This window comes from Phyllopteryx taeniolatus, chromosome 7, assembly GCF_024500385.1.
Source record: "Phyllopteryx taeniolatus isolate TA_2022b chromosome 7, UOR_Ptae_1.2, whole genome shotgun sequence".
Lineage (NCBI taxonomy): Eukaryota > Metazoa > Chordata > Actinopteri > Syngnathiformes > Syngnathidae > Phyllopteryx > Phyllopteryx taeniolatus.
The window spans coordinates 496,042-513,412 of record NC_084508.1 but is presented as its reverse complement, the minus strand read 5'-3'; the positions used below and the strand labels follow the sequence as shown (position 1 = coordinate 513,412).

The 17,371-nt window shown below is 45.3% G+C and overlaps 1 protein-coding gene across 5 annotated transcripts in view; it reads right to left on the bottom strand.

Moving 5' to 3' along the window:
• nlgn1 (neuroligin 1) overlaps nucleotides 1-17,371 on the bottom strand; it is a 345,371-nt gene that overhangs the window by 167,911 nt on the left and 160,089 nt on the right. For all 5 annotated transcript variants that reach the window (XM_061780578.1, XM_061780580.1, XM_061780579.1 and 2 more), the window contains one exon: nucleotides 8,730-8,882. In XM_061780578.1, the coding sequence (XP_061636562.1) occupies nucleotides 8,730-8,882 (153 nt within the window). The remainder of the gene's footprint in view (nucleotides 1-8,729; nucleotides 8,883-17,371) is intronic.

Here is a 17,371-nt window from a genome sequence, read left to right as displayed (position 1 = left end):
GGCTGGTGGGAAGTGGAGCTCCCGGTAAGAGGTCTATGGCGCAATCATAAAGGCGTTGGGGATGTAGAGAGCTGGCCAAGTCTTTGCTGAATACTGGGGAGAGGTCATGATATTTTTCTGGAATTTGGGAGAGGTCCACTGGGGCGGCAGAGGGTGGTGGGTCTTCTTTGGGTGGAACGGCAGAAAGCAGACTGTGGGAACAGCAATGAGGACTCTATCCGGTGATGGATAAACGACCCCAGTCTATGGCGGGGTTGTGGAGTTTGAGCCAGGAACTACCAAGAACTAAGGGGGTCTCAGGGGAAGGAATGACAAAAAGGGAAATTTTTTCGCGGTGATTGCCTGAAATAAGGACTGTGATGGGCACTGTTTGATGGGTGACCAGGGAAATTACTCGGCCATCCAGGGCTGTGACTTTTTTCGAGGATGGAAGTGGTTGGAGAGGGATTTGGAGCTGGTGAATTATTTCTTCATGAATAAAATTATCATCAGCACCGGAATCAATAAGGGCAGCGATGGGGGTGTTATGAGCAGAAATGATAATGCAAGCGGGAACGATCATGCGGGAGGGAGAGCTTGCGGGAACGGAGGTTTGGCTCACCGCGACGCTCTCGGGACACGGTGAGCCTGGTCTTTCTAGTCAGAGGGGGCACGAGGAAATAAAGTGACCGGATTGACCGCAATAGATGCACACTCGCTGGATGACACGACGCTGACGTTCTTGTGGATCTAAACGTGTTTGACCAATTTGAATGGATTCATCGGATGTAACGGGGAGTGACGAAAGTGCGGAAGACGACTGCGTGGTACTCCGAGTGGGAGAGTGTTTACACGAGCATAGCCCTTTTTCACGGGCTCTCTCTCGCAGTCTGTTATCCAGAAGGATGGAGAGAGCGATAAGAGCCTCGAGAGAGGAGGGTTCGTCCCGGACCGCAAGCTCGTCTTTGATTTGTTCGGAAAGGCCGTTTGAAGATTCCCCTAAAGGCTGCGTCATCCCACCCGCATTCACCAGCAAGGATACGGAAGTCGATGGAATATTATGCAACGCACTTAGCACCCTGAGTGAGTGTGGGAGACGACGGGTGGCTTCTTTGCCCTGAACGGGGTGATCGAAGACCTTATGGAGTTCGGCGAAAAAGGAATCGAACGAAAGGAGGACCGGGGAGGAGTTGTGCCATAATGAAGTGGACCATTTTGCTGCTTTGCTGCGGAGGAGGTTAGTGACATATGCTACTTTGGAACGTTCGGTGGAATAACTGTACGGTAGGAGATTGAATACGAGTGAGCAATGAAGAATAAACTGGCTACATGCACCTAGGTCCCCGGATTAGAGCTCGGGTGGAGGGACATGAGGTTCTTTTTACGGGAAGCGGGGTGGCTCGGAAGCTACGGGCTTGGGAGGAGTACTTACAGGGGGTTGAATGGATTGCATCTGTTGGGAAAGGAGGGAGACCTGTTGCGAAAGGGAGTGGAGCGGTTCGGTGATTTCTTGCAGTATTTTGTCCTGTCGTCCAATGTGGGCGCCTTGGAGGGTTAGTGCGTTCTTCCCTGCCTCCGGAATTGCTGGGTCCATAGTGGCCAAAGTATTCTGTCAGGTGTGGGAAGTAGCTGAACCCAAGAGCAGGCGGAGGATGAGGTAAAATGATTAACAGTTTATTGAGCAAAGGTTATGGAAGTGGTCCTGGATGTCTTGACAGGCGGCGGCGTGGACAGGTGACAGGCAGTGGACAGAACAGGGGGCTGACAGGAATGACGTGGGTCAGGAACACTGGGAACGAGGAGACACAAGAGTTAACAAGGGAACGAGGAGTTGAGTAGCTTACATGAGTACGGTGGGCCGTGGTACCGCTAGGAGAGGCTGCAATACTTTGGCGAGGATTTCCAGGAACAGGCAGGCTTAAATGTAGGTGGTGATGAGGGTTGATTGGAGACAGGTGCGTGGCTTGAGGAGAAGCTGAAACAGAGAGGGGAGGGGCGAGAGAGGACGAGAGGGCGCAAAACGCCATCCAGGCTCCAAAACGGTACTGCGGGGCATTACATGACAATAATATCATCAGAAGGTTCAGAGAATCTGGAGAAATCACTGCATGTAAGCGGCAAGGCCAAAAACCAACATTGAATGTCCGTGACCTTCGATCCCTCAGGCGGCAATGCATCAAAAACCGACATCAATGTGTAAAGGATATCACCACATGGGCTCAGGAACACTTCTGAAAACCAGTGTCACTAAATACAGTTCGGCGCTAAATCCGTAAGTGCAACTTGTAACTCTACTATGCAAAGCAAAAGCCATTTAATTCCCACATCCTCTGGCTCCTCATGTCCATCTTTTCGGATTGTGTGTCTTTATGAGTGTGGTGGTGATGTTCCTTTCTGCATCCTTAGCGGGCAGGAAGGGAAATTACAGCTGTCTTTCTCCGCAGCAGCGCCGCCACAAATTACTTCTACTTCTAAATGATATTTCTTGCACTGTACGCTGCTTCAATTGATTTTTTTTTCTCTCTCTTTGTTTTAAATGTTTATACGCTGTTTTTTTTCTTTGTGTTTTTCTCGTCCGGAAGCCGTTAGCTACCTACCTGGGACCTAACCGCTAGTAAGCTACTAACGAACACGTGCTAAAGCCTCCAATGTCCAATCGATAAAGCAAAGCAAAGCAAAGCAAATGTATTTATATAGCACATTTCTTACACACTGCGATTGGCTGGCAACCAGTTCAGGGTGTACCCCGCCTCCTGCCCGATGATAGCTGGGATAGGCTCCAGCACGCCCGCGACCCTAGTGAGGAGAAGCGGCTCAGAAAATGGATGGATGGATTTCTTACACAAGGTAACGCAATGTGCTTTACATGATTAAAAGCATTTAAAAACAAAGAAAAAAACAGCATATAAACATTTCAAACAAAGACCAAGAGAAAAAAATTCAATTAAAGCAGCTTACAGTGCAAGAAATATCATTTAGAAGTGGAAATGCTCTAAAAAGCATAGGAAAAAAGAAGAGTTTTTAACCTGGACTTAAAAACATGCACACTTGGGGCTGACATCACTTCTGTTGGCAACTTATTCCATTTGTGTGCAGCACAATAGCTAAATGCTGCTTCACCATGTTTGCTTTGGACTCTGTGCTCCACTATTTCACCTGAGTCTGTTGATTTCAGAGCCCTACTAGGTTTATATTCCATGAGCATTTCATTCATGTATTCAGGACCTAAACTGTTTAGTGAATTATAGACCAGGAGCAGAACTTTAAAATCTATTCTAAAGCTGACCGAAAGCCAGTCTAAAGACTTTAGAATTGGAGTAATATGCCCTGACCTCTTTGTTCTGGTCAGAACCCGAGCTGCAGCATTCTGAGTGAGCTGCAGCTTTTTAATGCTCTTTTTAGGGAGTCCAGTCAGAAGACCATTACAATAGTCAAGTCTACTTGAGATAAAAGCATGGAAGAGTTTCTCCTGGTCTGCAAGCACATGCAAGCCTTCACTCTGGATATGTTCTTCAGATGGTAGAAGGCAATTTTAGTAATTGATTTAATATGACTGTTGAAAGTCAGGTCGGACTCTATCAGAACACCAAGGTTTCGGACTTCATCTTTGGTTTTTAAAGAGACTCCAGGTATTTATTAATACGATAGTTGTTACTTCTGAAGTAATAAACTTGTGTTTGAGTCTGTTGTGCCGCTGTGTGCTGCTTCTTGCTGTTGGAAGATTTCTGTGACCGTTTCCCCCCAAGGTTACTCCTAGCATAGCAACCGCTCCGCCAGTTAGCGTCATTAGCAACGCTCACAGCGTCCCCTCCTGTTAGCCCCGGCTAGCTAGCATAGTTGGTAAGCTATTGCAGCTACACGCGACCGGGATCGATTGCTTTTGATTTTGTGTGTGAGAACACATGGCGTCCATCGGTCGCTATTTTGCTTCGTGTGTGTAAAAACCATTAGGCTTCCGTAGAAGCCATCTTTGTTGGGGCTGTGGGTCGTTGTGCATGCTTCATTCCAGTCTTCGGGCGCCACCCCGTGGACGTTTGTGTCATTGTGTCAAGCTGTTAGCTACCTACCTGGGACCTAGCCGCTAGTACGCTGCTAACAAACACGTGGTAAGGCCTCGTGTTCAATCGATAGTTGTTACTTCTGAAGTAATAAACTTGTGTTTATGTCTGCCGCATGATGATAAAAAATTCAGGAAGACATTTTCCCTTGCCCGGACGCAGGTCACTGGGGCCTCCCCTCTGGAGCCGGGCCTGGAGGTGTGGCTCGAAGGCGAGCGCCTGGTGACCAGGCCCGCACCCATGGGGCCCGGCCGGGCCCAGCCTGAAAGGGTGTGGAGGAGCCATAGGGGGCTGTCCTGGTTGACATGCCTTTGTAACATCGCATGGACATCGGGGACAGTGCCTCTGGATTGGAAGACTGGGGTGGTGGTCGCACTTTTTAAAAGGTCTATTCTGGGGTGCTGGAGAGGACGGTCCGTCAGGAAGTCGAATCTCAGATTCAGGAGGAGCAGTGTCGTTTTCTTCCTGCCCGTGGAACAGTGGACCAGCTCTTCACCCTCGGCAGGGTCCTTGAGGGTGCATGGGAGTTCGCCCAACCAGTCTACATGTGTTTTGTGGACTTGGAGAAGGTGTCCGACCGTGTCCCTCGAGGAGTCATGTGGGGGGTGCTTCGGGGGTATGGGGTACCAAACTCCCTGATATGGGCTGTTCAGTCCCTGTACGACCGGAGTCAGAGTTTGGTCCGCACATCCGGCAGTAAGTTGGACTCGTTTCCAGTGAGGGTTGGACTCCGCCAAGGCTGCCCTTTGTCACCGATTCTGTTCATAACGTGTATGGACAGAATTTCTTGGCACAGCCGAGGCGTCGAGGGGGTCCGGTATGGTGGCCTCAGTATTGCATCTCTGCTTTTTGCAGATGATGTGGTTCTGTTGTCTTCATCAAGCCATGATCTCCAACTCCCACTGCGGTTCGCAGCCGATTGTCAAGCGGCTGGGATGAAAATTAGCACCTCCAAATCTGAGACCATGGTCCTCAGTCGGAAAAGGGTGGAGTGCACTCTCCAGGTCGGGGATGAGATCCTGCCCCAAGTGGAGGAGTTCAAATATCTTGGGGTTTTGTTCACAAGTGAGGGAAGAATGGATCGCGAGATCAACAGGCAGATCGGTGCAGCGTCTGCAGTGATGCGGACTTTGTATCGATCCGTTGTGGTGAAGAAGGACCTAAACCGAAAGGCGAAGCTCTCGATTTACCGGTCGAGCTACATTCCTACCCTCACCTATGGTCACGACCCACAGCTCGTGACCGAAAGAACAAGAACAAGCGGCCGAAATGAGTTTCCTCCGCAGAGTGTCCGGGCTCTCCCTTACAGGTAGGGTGAGAAGCTTGGTCATTCGGGAGGGGCTCAGAGTAGAGCTGCTGCTCCTCCGCATTGAGAGGAGCCAGATGAGGTGCTCGGCCATATGATTAGGATGCCTCCCGGACGCCTCCCTGGTGAGCTGTCCCACTGGGAGGAGAGCCCGGGAACGACCCAGGACACGCTGGAGAGACTATGTCTCTCGGCTGGCCTGGGAACGCCTCGGGATCCCCTCGGAAGAGCTGGAGGAAGTGGCTGGGGAGAGGGAAGTCTGGGCTTCCCTGCTGAGGCTGCTGCCCCTGCGACCCGACCTCGGATAAGTAGAGGAAAATAAATGGATGGATGGATGGACCTCCCACTCCAGACGGAATCCCGCAAACTCAGTCCGTGCTTCATTGGTCCGTTCCCTCTCACTTCTGTCCAACTGAAACTTCTGCCATCTCTAAAAATTCATCCTACATTCCATGTGTCACTACTCAAGCCTGCCTCCCCCTGCACTCTTAGCCCTCCGGCCGTGCCACCTCCGCCCGCCCCCCATTATCGACAACCATCCCGCCTTCACAGTTTCGCGCTTCCTCAATGTGAGGCCCAGGGGAAGGGGTTACCAGTACTTGGTGGACTGGGAGGGGTATGGTCCGGAGGAGCGCTTCTGGATTTCCCATAGGCTGATCCTTGACGACTCCCTTCTATCGGACTTTTACGCGGCTCACCCGGGTAAGCGGTGGCAGGATACCTGGAGGCGTCCGTTGAGAGGGGGGTACTGTCATGAGCTGTGCCCTGCAGTGATTTTATTGGAACTTGGGTGGCGCTTTTGCTCTCCTCTCGCTCTCTCTCTCTCCCTCTCTCTCTTCCCAGTAATCAGCACCTCCTCAGCCGCGCACCTTTCACCAATCAGCCGTCATCATCAGCTGCATTTAAGCCCGCCAGTTCCAAGACCACTGCCAGAGTACTAACGTTATCCTGTGGTACAACAGCTCTCAAGCATTCATGTAAGCTACGCCATTCCTCGCTATCTTTTCTTACCTCCATGTTTCTCCTTGTCTCAATGCTCCCTTCGTGTCCCTTGCTGAGTTGACTTCTTCCACCACGTCGCCAAGCCATCCACCGTTGCCTGCCTCTTCAACCCGCCAGCATGTCTCAAGGATCATCTCCATTTCCTTTTTCAATAAACCTTTCATCTCAACCTCTCAGCCTCAGCCTGCTTCTGGTTCCAGTCAAAAAAGAATTGTGACAGGTTCATCATCATTATAGGTTGTCTGTTTGTGTGTTTGGCTTTCCAATGATCCCACCATTTTGAAAATAGGATAAAGATTAAGAACGTTATGACCGTTTGAAACTCGGAAAAAAAAAAAAGGGGCCCGTGTTCATTGTTATTTTTAGTACATGGCGCGGGCCTAAAAAAATGGATGTCGGGCCGCAGTTTAGACACCACTGCCTTAGAGTGTCTCTATAACTGAAAATCCTGGATTTAAAAAAAATAGACAAATTAGACACCATCACTACCATGTCTTAAACAAATACAAGATCTTAAGTTTAAGTAATTTCATTAATTTCAATGCAAAGTTTGTGTTTAAATACTTAAATGGACTTGCTCCTCCACCTTTCTGAAAATATACAGTAAAGAGACAACAGAACTGCAGAAAATCCACTAGAGCAGGATTAAATGGAAACTATCATTTCTTTTGTAAAACATAATTTGCTCAGACAGCTTTCTCTGTGAAAGGGGTGAAATTCTGGAATTCTCAACCTGAACATCAAAAATGTATCACAAACTTACCTACTTTTAAGAGCGCTACCAAATTCTGGTTATTTCAGGAACAGAGCTGCTCGTATCTTTGATCTTCTGTGACATGGTCATTGCTTTATGTGCCTTTACTCTTTCTATTGTATCCACTTTTTCTTTTTCCCTTTTCAATCAAATAATTTAGCATTAACATTTAACATTTCGACATGGGGCGGCACGGTGACCGACTGGTTAGAGCGTCAGCCTCACAGTTCTGAGGACCCCGGTTCAATTCCTGGCCCCGCCTGTGTGGAGTTTGCATGTTCTCCCCGTGCCTGCGTGGGTTTTCTCCGGGCACTCCGGTTTCCTCCCACATCCCAAAAACATGCATTAATTGGAGACTCTAAATTGCCCGTAGGCATGACTGTGAGTGCGAATGGTTGTTGGTTTCTATGTGCCCTGCGATTGGCTGGCAACCAGTTCAGGGTGTACCCCGCCTCCTGCCCGATGACAGCTGGGATAGGCTCCAGCACGCCCGCGACCCTAGTGAGGAGAAGCGGCTCAGAAAATGGATGGATGGATGGATTTCGACATGGCTGCCATGATGGCAGGAGTTCATCAACTATAGTAGCATATCTAGCATAGTGCTCTGCACCGCAGAGAGTTCACATGGCTGGCTGCGATGTTAACAGTTTATTTTTATTTTTTATTATGTTTTTGTCAAGCCGTTCATCTATGGCAACGGAGTTGGAACAAGGAAGCACTTATTCTTTGCGGCTCATGAAAGTGAGTCGCCTATGACAAGTCTGTCAACAATGTCTACATAAAGCACACCAGTGGAAAGTTTGGATACAATTTGAAACTTTTCAAATATTTTAAAGCTCCGGGCACTCCGGTTTCCTCCCACATCCCAAAAACATGCATTAATTGAAGACTCTAAATTTCCCGTAGGTATGACTGTGCGTGCGAATGGTTGTTTGTTTGTATGTGCCCTGCGATTGGCTGGCAACCAGTTCAGGGTGCACCCCGCCTCCTGCCCGATGATAGCTGGGATAGGCTCCAGCACGCCTGCGACCCTAGCGAGGAGAAGCAGCTCAGAAAATGGATGGATGGATGGATGGACAGTAATATGGGTGCATATGGCCTCAAAAAAAGTGCTTCAATGTACCGGACAATCAGCTATAACAGATGACCCGTCCCTATACGTCCATTTTATTGAGGTTCCCCTGTACTTGCATGTGATGCCTGTTTGCAGTTGTCTATGTTTTTTTGTATCTGTCCCCAAATAAATAAATAAATAAATTGATTTCTTGAAGACTCAGGTAACAAAGTTATTTTTCACACCTCTCTGAAATCTCAGTTTATATAAACTGGGTTTAATTCGATCTTTGGCCATACTATTTCTGCATTTGCAATGCTACATGGCGATGATGCTCTTTTCAGACTGTTTAGCTGTGAGGATTCAATAAGTAAAATGTTGATTTCTTCTAAGTGGTTGCTAACTGGTACACACCAAGTGGTTAAAGAGAAAATTGTACCGGTCTGTACAACAAGTACATGTGAAAATGTTTGATTTTTTCAAAAACAAGTCTTCCCAGACATCTTCAGGTATTGTGCGTCTGCTTTTTGAAGATGATGTGGTTCTGTTGGCTACATCGAGTTGTGGTATCCTTACCTAGAACACCCAGCCGGTAATTGACCGTGATGACAATCACATTCCCATAGCTGGCCAGGACACTGCCATCAAAAAGGTTCCCAGTTCCTTCCATGTAGGATCCACCATGGATGAAAACCATCACGGGTTTGGGGCTTCCACTCTCCCTGATGTCTAAAGATAGATCAGGAAAAAGGAGTAGGAATTGGGGTAAAGAGGAGATTAGATTTTAAATTGATGATGGTAACCACAGAAACAATATCACTTCTAGGTGGCCTTGGCCACCATTTTTACAAATGTTCTGACAAAATCACGTCGATGAAGTTTCAATCAACTGAATGTTAACATATACAGGAAGTCTTTTCATGGGCTCCCCATCTTCTTTTATTTGTTGAAAAATACACATATAATCATGAATAAAACAAAAAAATAAGTTGTGAAAATGTTATCCTTGGTGAACATGAACCTGAGCACCTCAACTCGATTGGTAAAGGAGAATTATACCTTTGCTTTTAGAATGAAAATTAATTGTTAATCGTTAATGTTTAGCATCCATAATGCAGCCCTATGGGGGGCACTAGTCAGTGCAAATTGTAGGCCAGTCCCAAGCCTGGATAAATGCAAAGGGTTGCATCAGGAAGGGCATCCGGCTTAAAACTTTGCCGTTAACCTACCGTCACCGGTGGAAATTCAGCTACTGTGAGTCGAAAACGAAGGGGAGGTGTAAAGTGAGTTCTTAGGCAGAAAGAGAAGAGGAAAGCACTGAGCCTAGAACTGAAAATGGGGACTTTTAATGTTGGGACTATGACGGAAAACTAAGGAGTTTGTTAACATGATGATTAGGTCCAGGAGAGCAGATGGAGAGGCAGTAATGCTAGAAGTTTAGGGGCAGGGTTGAAATTATTTTACCATGGTGTAGATGGGAAGAGAAATGGAGTAGGGGTTATTTTAAAGTTAGGGCTAGTTAAGAATGTCCTGGAGGTGAAAAGAGTGTCAGATCAAGTGATGAGACTGAAACTTGAAATTTAGTCTGTTAAGTTTAATATAATTAATGGTTATGCCCCACAAGTAGGCTGTGAACTAGAGGAGCTAGACGACGTAATTCAGAGCATCTCACAGAGAGAGAGAGAGTCGTGATTGGTGCAGCTTGAAATGGACATGTTGGTGAAGGAAATAGGGGTGATGGCTTCTGAGAAAGCACGGCCTGCCACAGGAGCTGCTGAGGCAGTTCTACACAGCGGTCATCGAATCAGTCCTGTGTTCTTCCATCACAGTCTGGTTTGGTGCTGCTACAAAAAAGGACAAACTTCGACTCCAACGGACAATCAAAACTGCTGAAAGGATTGTCGGTACCCCCCTACCCACCCTTGAGGACTTGCACGCTGCCAGAACTAAGACAAGAGCGTGCAAAATCCTTTCGAACCCTCCACATCCCGGTCACCCGCTCTTCCAGCTCCTTCCCTCAGGTAGGTGCTACCGATCAATGCAAACTAGAACTAGCAGACATTCCAACAGCTTCTTCCCCCTTGCAATCAACTTCTTAAACACCTAACCTACAATTCCATTACAACATGTTGCAAATTTTTTGACTTGAGTTTGTTGTCACATTTCTGTGGGGCCAATTATACATTACTCGTGCACTCACTGTAGTAGTCTCGCCACGCTGCACTATTTGCATATCTGTTGTTGACCAATACTGACCACTCATGCCAGAGTAGCATCTGCTCCATTTGCACACTGATTGAGGAGTATCTGCAACATTTGCACAATCAACATTGTCCGAGATTATCGAACTACTCGCTTGAAGTCTCGGCGCCCTTTGCACAATGGTCATTGCACCGGACTAATGCAATATTAGTCTTTCTAACTGCTCTAAGTGCTAGAGGACTCTGCATCTTTTTGCACAATTGTCAAAAGAAAAAATGTACCGGCATTACCAGATAACTAGCAACCCTTTATTGCTCAGTGACTGTTTTTTTGTCAATGTCTTTATGTCTCAAAAGTGTTCTCTGTCAATTGACTGTCTGTTGTCGTACTCGAGCGGCTCCAACTACCGGAGACAAATTCCTTGTGTGTTTTTTGGACATACTTAGCAAATAAAGATGATTCTGATGAAAAACTGATGGGTTAGTTTGGTGTCCAGGAAAGGAACTTGGAGGGACAGATGGTGGTGGACTTTGCCAAAAGGATGTAAATGGGTGTAACAAACACTTTCTTCGAGAAGAGGCAGGAACATGGGGTGACATACAAGAGCCGAGGTAGAAGCACAAAGGTAGATAACATGTTGTGCAGACGATGTTATCTGAAGGCGGTTACTGACTGCAAGACAGTGGTAGGGGACAAGTCAAGCTAGATAGTAAAGGATGGTGGTGTGTAGGTTGACTCTGGTGGTGAGGAAGAATAAGAAGAAAAAAGCAGAGCAGAGAACCATGTGGTGGAAGCTGAGAAAGGGTGTTGTGTGGCTTTTCAGGAAGAGGTGAGACAGGTGCTCGGTGGACAGGAGGTGCTTCCAGAACACTGGACCACCACAGCCGAGGTGATCAGAGGGACAGGCAGGAGAGTACTTGGTGTATCATCTGGTAGGAAAGGGGAGAAGGGGACTTGGTGGTGGAACCTCAAAGTACAGGAAATCATACAGGGAAAGAGGATAGCTAAGAAGAAGTGGAACACTGAAAGGACTGAGGAGAGAACAAATGAATACATGGAGGTGCGGCGTAGGGTGAAGGTAGAGGTGGCAAAGGCCAAGCAAGAGGCATATGATAACATGTTTGCCAGGTTGGACACTAAAGAATGAGAGAAAGATCCATACAGGTTGGCCAGTCAGAGGTATAGCGATGGGAAGGATGTGCAGCAGGTTAGTGTGATTAAGGATAGAGCTGGAAACGTGTTGACTGGTGCCATTAGTGTGCTGGACTTTTAGGAGTTGATGAATGAAGAAAATCAGAGAGAAAAAAGGGTAGAAGAGGCAGGTGTGGTGGACCAAGACGTATCAGTGATTAGTAAGGGGAAAGTTAGAAAGGTACTTAAGAGGATGAAAAATGTAACCGTTGTTGAACAGAATTCTATAGGGTGAAAAGATGCTGCAGGAATGGTGGAAACGTGTGCTGGTGCCCATATTTAAGAACAAGGATGATGTGCAGAGTTGTGGAAACTATAGAGGAATAAAGTTGACAAGCCACACAGACATTATGGGAAAGAGTAGTGGAGGCTAGTCTAAGGACAGAAGTGAGTAATTGTGAGTAACTGTATGGTTTCATGCCTAGGAATAGTATCACATATGTATTATTTACCCTGAGGGTGTTGATGGAGAAGTATAGAGAAGGTCAGTAGGAGGTATTTTGTGTCTTTGTAGATCTAGAGAAAACCTATGACCCTCTTCAGAAAGTCCAATCTCCCAATCTTTATGCCACCTTTCCTTGACTTATATGTCACAGGGTCAAGGAGACATGGGAAGTAGCTTCCTTTCAAGCAAAGGAAAGGACTGTACTGTTTCGGCTCCACTTTTCGTAACTTACGTAATCGCGCGATGGCAAGTATTGTTGACTTACAGTGAGTCACTACCTTTTGGACTTCACCTGCAAAAATATTTATCCAACAATAAAATGAAAGGCGTATCTTTTAAAATAATTCACAGGTTTTTCAAAAAAAGAGGACGATAATTTTTTTCATATCGTTTGATCTCAATTTATCACAACATTTAAATATATTTTTCAACTTTTAAAGCCAGTTTTAAAGCCTCTGTACTAAAGAAGCTAAAGAGTAGTTCCACATCGTATTAACGCCTTTGTTGAACAAGACTCCTCATAGTCAATATTTAAAACAGTCACCCCAACATGATATTGGCATACTAAATAAATAAGGCAAATATAATAAATGTAAAAAAAATAAGAACAATTTTCATTCAACGTTCCAATGAATGTAGAAAAAACAGTGCACTCATTTGAAGTCCTGAGTATTTTTGGAGGTGCACAGTATATATATATATATATATATATATATATATATATATATATATATATATATATATATATATATATACACACACACACACATATAATCTGTTGGGCGGTGGTACTACAAGTAAACACAGTGTTGCTCGTTTTTGAGGCACATTGGCTAGTTAATAGCATTGCTCCATGTCGCTTTGGAGACGTCGCCACACAACCGAAGTTGCAAACTCGCCGAGGGGCCAGCCGCCTCCATCGCCGGTCCAGAGCCGGAACTAAAAGTGGACGCCGACAATGCTGCAGCAGCGTGCCACGTGTGACAATGACTGGGTCGGACCGGGAGTTTCGATTATGCTACGGATCAGGCCAGCCGAGGAGCCGCAGTTTCTGTTTACTCCCACAACTAGCAACTGGAAGTGAAGCAGGAAAGATGACTCTGACTGGCTGTTGTCACGCAAATTCCCGCAGTGTTCGATCGAGGAAATATCCATACAACTGATAATCGAGATGGACAGGAAATTTATCACGATCTTCGATCTCAATCATATAATCGCACAGCTCTAGTTTCTACTCATGTAAAATATTTAACAATATATAACAATTAAGAAATATATAGATATGTATGCTAAAATAAAGTCAAAAAATGTATATTAGGACCATGAGACACTGCGAAACCCATTAAAGCTTTGGATCCTGTGTGCTCTTTCTAATGTATTTTTGTAATATGATCATCTCCCTTTTCGCCACTGGCGATAATTCTTAAGTCTTAAGTATTTGGTAAGCAAGTCAGAATAATCATCAGAATCAGAATCAACTTTATTTGCCAAGTATGTAAAAAACACACAAGGAATTTATCTCCGGTTAGTTGGAGCCACTCTAGTCTGAGAACAGACAGTCAGTTGACAGAGAACACGTTTGAGACATAAAGACATTGACAAAAAACAGTCACTGAGCAATAAAGGGTTGCTAGTTATCTAGTAATGCCAGTACATTTTAATTTTTTTATTGACAATTGTGCAAAAATTTGACAGAAAATACTTTTGAGACATAAAGACATAAAATACAGTCACTGAGCAATAAAAGTTTAACAGTAATGTGGTAATGCCGGTACAATATATGTATATTTTTTTGACAATGTACAAAAAGATGCCTCTACCAATTAGAGCAGTTTGAAATGACTAATGACTAATAGAACAATAGTCTGGTGTAATGATCATTGTGCAAAGGGCGCAGAGACTTCAAGAAATGTATGCAGTTTAAAGTGACTAGTAGTGCGATAATCTGGGACAATGTCGATTGTGCAAATGTTGCAGATACTACTCAGGCACCTGAGTGGCCAGTATTGGTCAACAACAGATATGCAAATAGTGCAGCGTGGCGTGAGTGCACAAGTAATGTATAATTGGCCCGACAGAGATGTGACAACAAACTCAAGACAAAATTGGCAGGATGTTGCAATGGAATTGTAAATTAACTGTTGAAGAAGTTAATGGCAAGGGGGAAGAAGCTGTTGGAATGTCTGCTTGTTTTACTTTGCATTGATCAGTAGCGCCTACCTGAGGGAAGGAACTGGAAGAGCTGGTGACCAGGATGTGGAGGATTTTGCATGCTATTGTCTTAGTTCTGGCAGCATGCAAGTCCTCAAGAGTGGGTAGGAGGGTACCGACAATCTTTTCCGCAGTTTTGATTGTCCGTTGCAGTCGGAGTTTGTCCTTTTTTGTAGCACCACTATACCAGACTGTGATGGAAGAACACAGACTGATTCAATGACGACTGTGTAGAACTGCCTCAACAGCTCCTGTGGCAGGCCGTGGTTCCTCAGAAGCCGCAGGAAGTACATCCTCTGCTGGGCCTTTTTGAGGATGGAGTTTATGTTGATCTCCCACTTCTGGTCTTGAGAGACTGTAATTCCCAGGAACTTGAAGGTCTCGACGGTTGACACAGGGCGTAGCGTGATGGGCAGCTGTGTCGAATGATGCCTCCTGAAGTCAATAATCACTCTCTACAGTCTTGAGCATGTTCAGCTCCAGGTTGTGTTGGCCGCACCTCAGCTCCAGCCGCTCCACTTCCTGTCGATACACAGTCTCGTCACCGTCTTTGATGAGGCCGATGACTGTGGTGTTGTCTGCAAACTTAAGTAGTTTGACAGCCGGTTGCGTTGAGGTGCAGTCGTTCGTGTAGAGAGAGAAGAGCAGAGGAGAGTGGACGCAATCTTGGGGCGCCGCGGTGCTGCTGGTGCGAGTAGATGAGGTGGTGTCCCCCAGCCTCACCTGCTGTGTCCTGCCCGTCAGCTGTAAATCCACTGGCAGATGGCAGGCGAGACGCTGAGCTGGAGTCGCAAGTCATAAAACTGGCAACTCGAGTTGACTCAAGTCAAGTCAATTGACTCGAGTCCCCCCATCTCTGTTGCGAGGACCCTTTATAGCTGCTCGTAGCTCTAGTTATTATTATCCTATTGTAATTGTAGAAATTATTCTTTTTTATTTTCTTTGCTATAAGGGCCAGAGCAGCGACCACTGTAAGGGTCCTATTGTAATTGTAGGAGTTATATATTTTTTTCTTTATTAATTAGAGCCAGATTAGCGACCACTGCAAGGGTCCCATTGTAATCGTAGGAATTATGATTTTTCATGATTATTATTCTCCCTAAACATGCTCCGATTCGAACTAAAGATTGCAGGCACATTGAGCATGGCGAAAAATTTGATATTTTAAAGTTTTCATACACGATTACTAAAATCTGGCCCCCTATAAATCTAAAATGTGCTAAAATGAACAGAAACTGAGCAATGATTTTTGGTGAACTAAAAAAGAAGTGGTCAGACATTAAGGTGGATGTGAAGCGGAGGACAGCTGCCCACTGCCACAGTGTGGCCAAAAAAAGGCGGAAGAACCGGCGCGGAGGGCCTCACTTCAAGGAGTGAATCTCTGCGATCATGGGTGATGCTGCTCTCTCAGGGGTGATGGGAGGACATGGCTGACTATGATGGTTAATATCATGTATTTTTTAGAACTCATAACAAATGTGTTCATACAGTAACCTACACTCAGCCCTGTTAGATAAAGGTTCATGCGTAAATGTTGTATGTGTGGTATTTGTAATAAATCTTTTGAATTCAAATAGAAGCACATCAGCATATCAAAGAGGATATCAAACAATTCCTTTTTGATTACTCAATTTATTATTTTAATACACAGGAGAGGACACACACATTGAAAAAAATCATGTTTTTTTCGGAGAAGAGGGGTAAATTATGTCAATTTAAACACATTTTAATCATGTGCAACTGATGTGCATGTTCAAATGAAGTAAATTCAAAGGACTCTTTTTTCAGTGCATGTGCAGGAGTCACGAAGCGATTGTGAGGGCATAGATAAATGATTACCTTGATCAATTAGTAGGTGTCCTCACAAATATCAGTGGTTCATTAAATACACTGGATAACAAATTAATTCTGAGTCCTTGCTTCAATTGCATTGTTGAAATCAAATGTTGCCAGGGATGAATTGTTCATCAGCGCTAATTATTCATGTGTCTCTGGTGTGCAGATTTATGATTTACAGATTTACAGTTTCCCAGCATCACCTCTAAGTGTCGCCAAAGCACCAAAAGCTGCAGAAATGTGCATACGCCAGCCATGCAGTTGGCGTGAGGCACCGCACATTTCCACGGTCATGTCACTGTTGATACATCTGAACTTTGCCTTGAAAAAGAACGGACGCTACGTTTTTGTGCGTACGCAACTTTTGTACATGAGTCCCCTGGAACATTAAAAGTTGTTAAAAGCTTTTCATTTCTCCATACTATATGCTGGGGACGGGGCATAAAATGTTGCGTCTCAAATTTCCTTCGCCACAAAACAGGAAATGCTGGATAACTCCTCTGCACATGCTCCCAAAAGTCCCAAACTTCACGTTTCATAATAGTCATGCCCTGAACACATCTGTATGACAATATTTCATTGTCCTTCCATTCAGAAGTTGACTTTATGGTGTGTTGTGGATCGTTGTCCTGCTGCAGAACCAAAGTGTGCTTCAGCTTGAGGTCACAACTGATGGCCGAATATCTCCTTCAGGATTTTCTGGTAAAGAGCAGAATTCATGTTTCTATCAACCACAGCAAGTCTTCCAGGTACTAAAGTAGTAAAGCAGTTCCTGACCATCACACTACCACCACGTATGACTGTTGGTATGATGTTCGTTTTCTGAAATGCTGTGTTGAATTCTGATATTTAAGTTTGTTTGATGATCTTAAACTTTAAAGTGGGGGAACTATGAAAAAAAAAAAAGAATTTGTGAAGGCGGCAGATACTTTTTCACAGCACTGTATACTACACAGGGCCGGGATTTGAACCCCAGTTCTCAGAACTGTGAGGCAGATGTGTAGTCGTCCATCGTGCCGCCGCATAAGAAGTCGATCGTTATCCTGCTGCAGAACCCAAGTGCGCTTCAGCTTGACGTAACAAACTGATGGCTGAACAATCTCCTTCAGAAAACAGAAAATCCTCTGTTAAAGAGCAGAATTCATGGTTCTATCAATCACAGCAAGTTGTCCAGGTCCTGAAGGAGAAAAGCAGCCCAAGAGCAACACACTACGACAACCATGTTTGATTGTTGGTATCATGCTGTTTCTGAAATCCTGTGCTACATTTATACCAGATGTAACACACACCTTCCAAAAAGCTCAAGTTTTATCTCATCAGTCCATATTATATT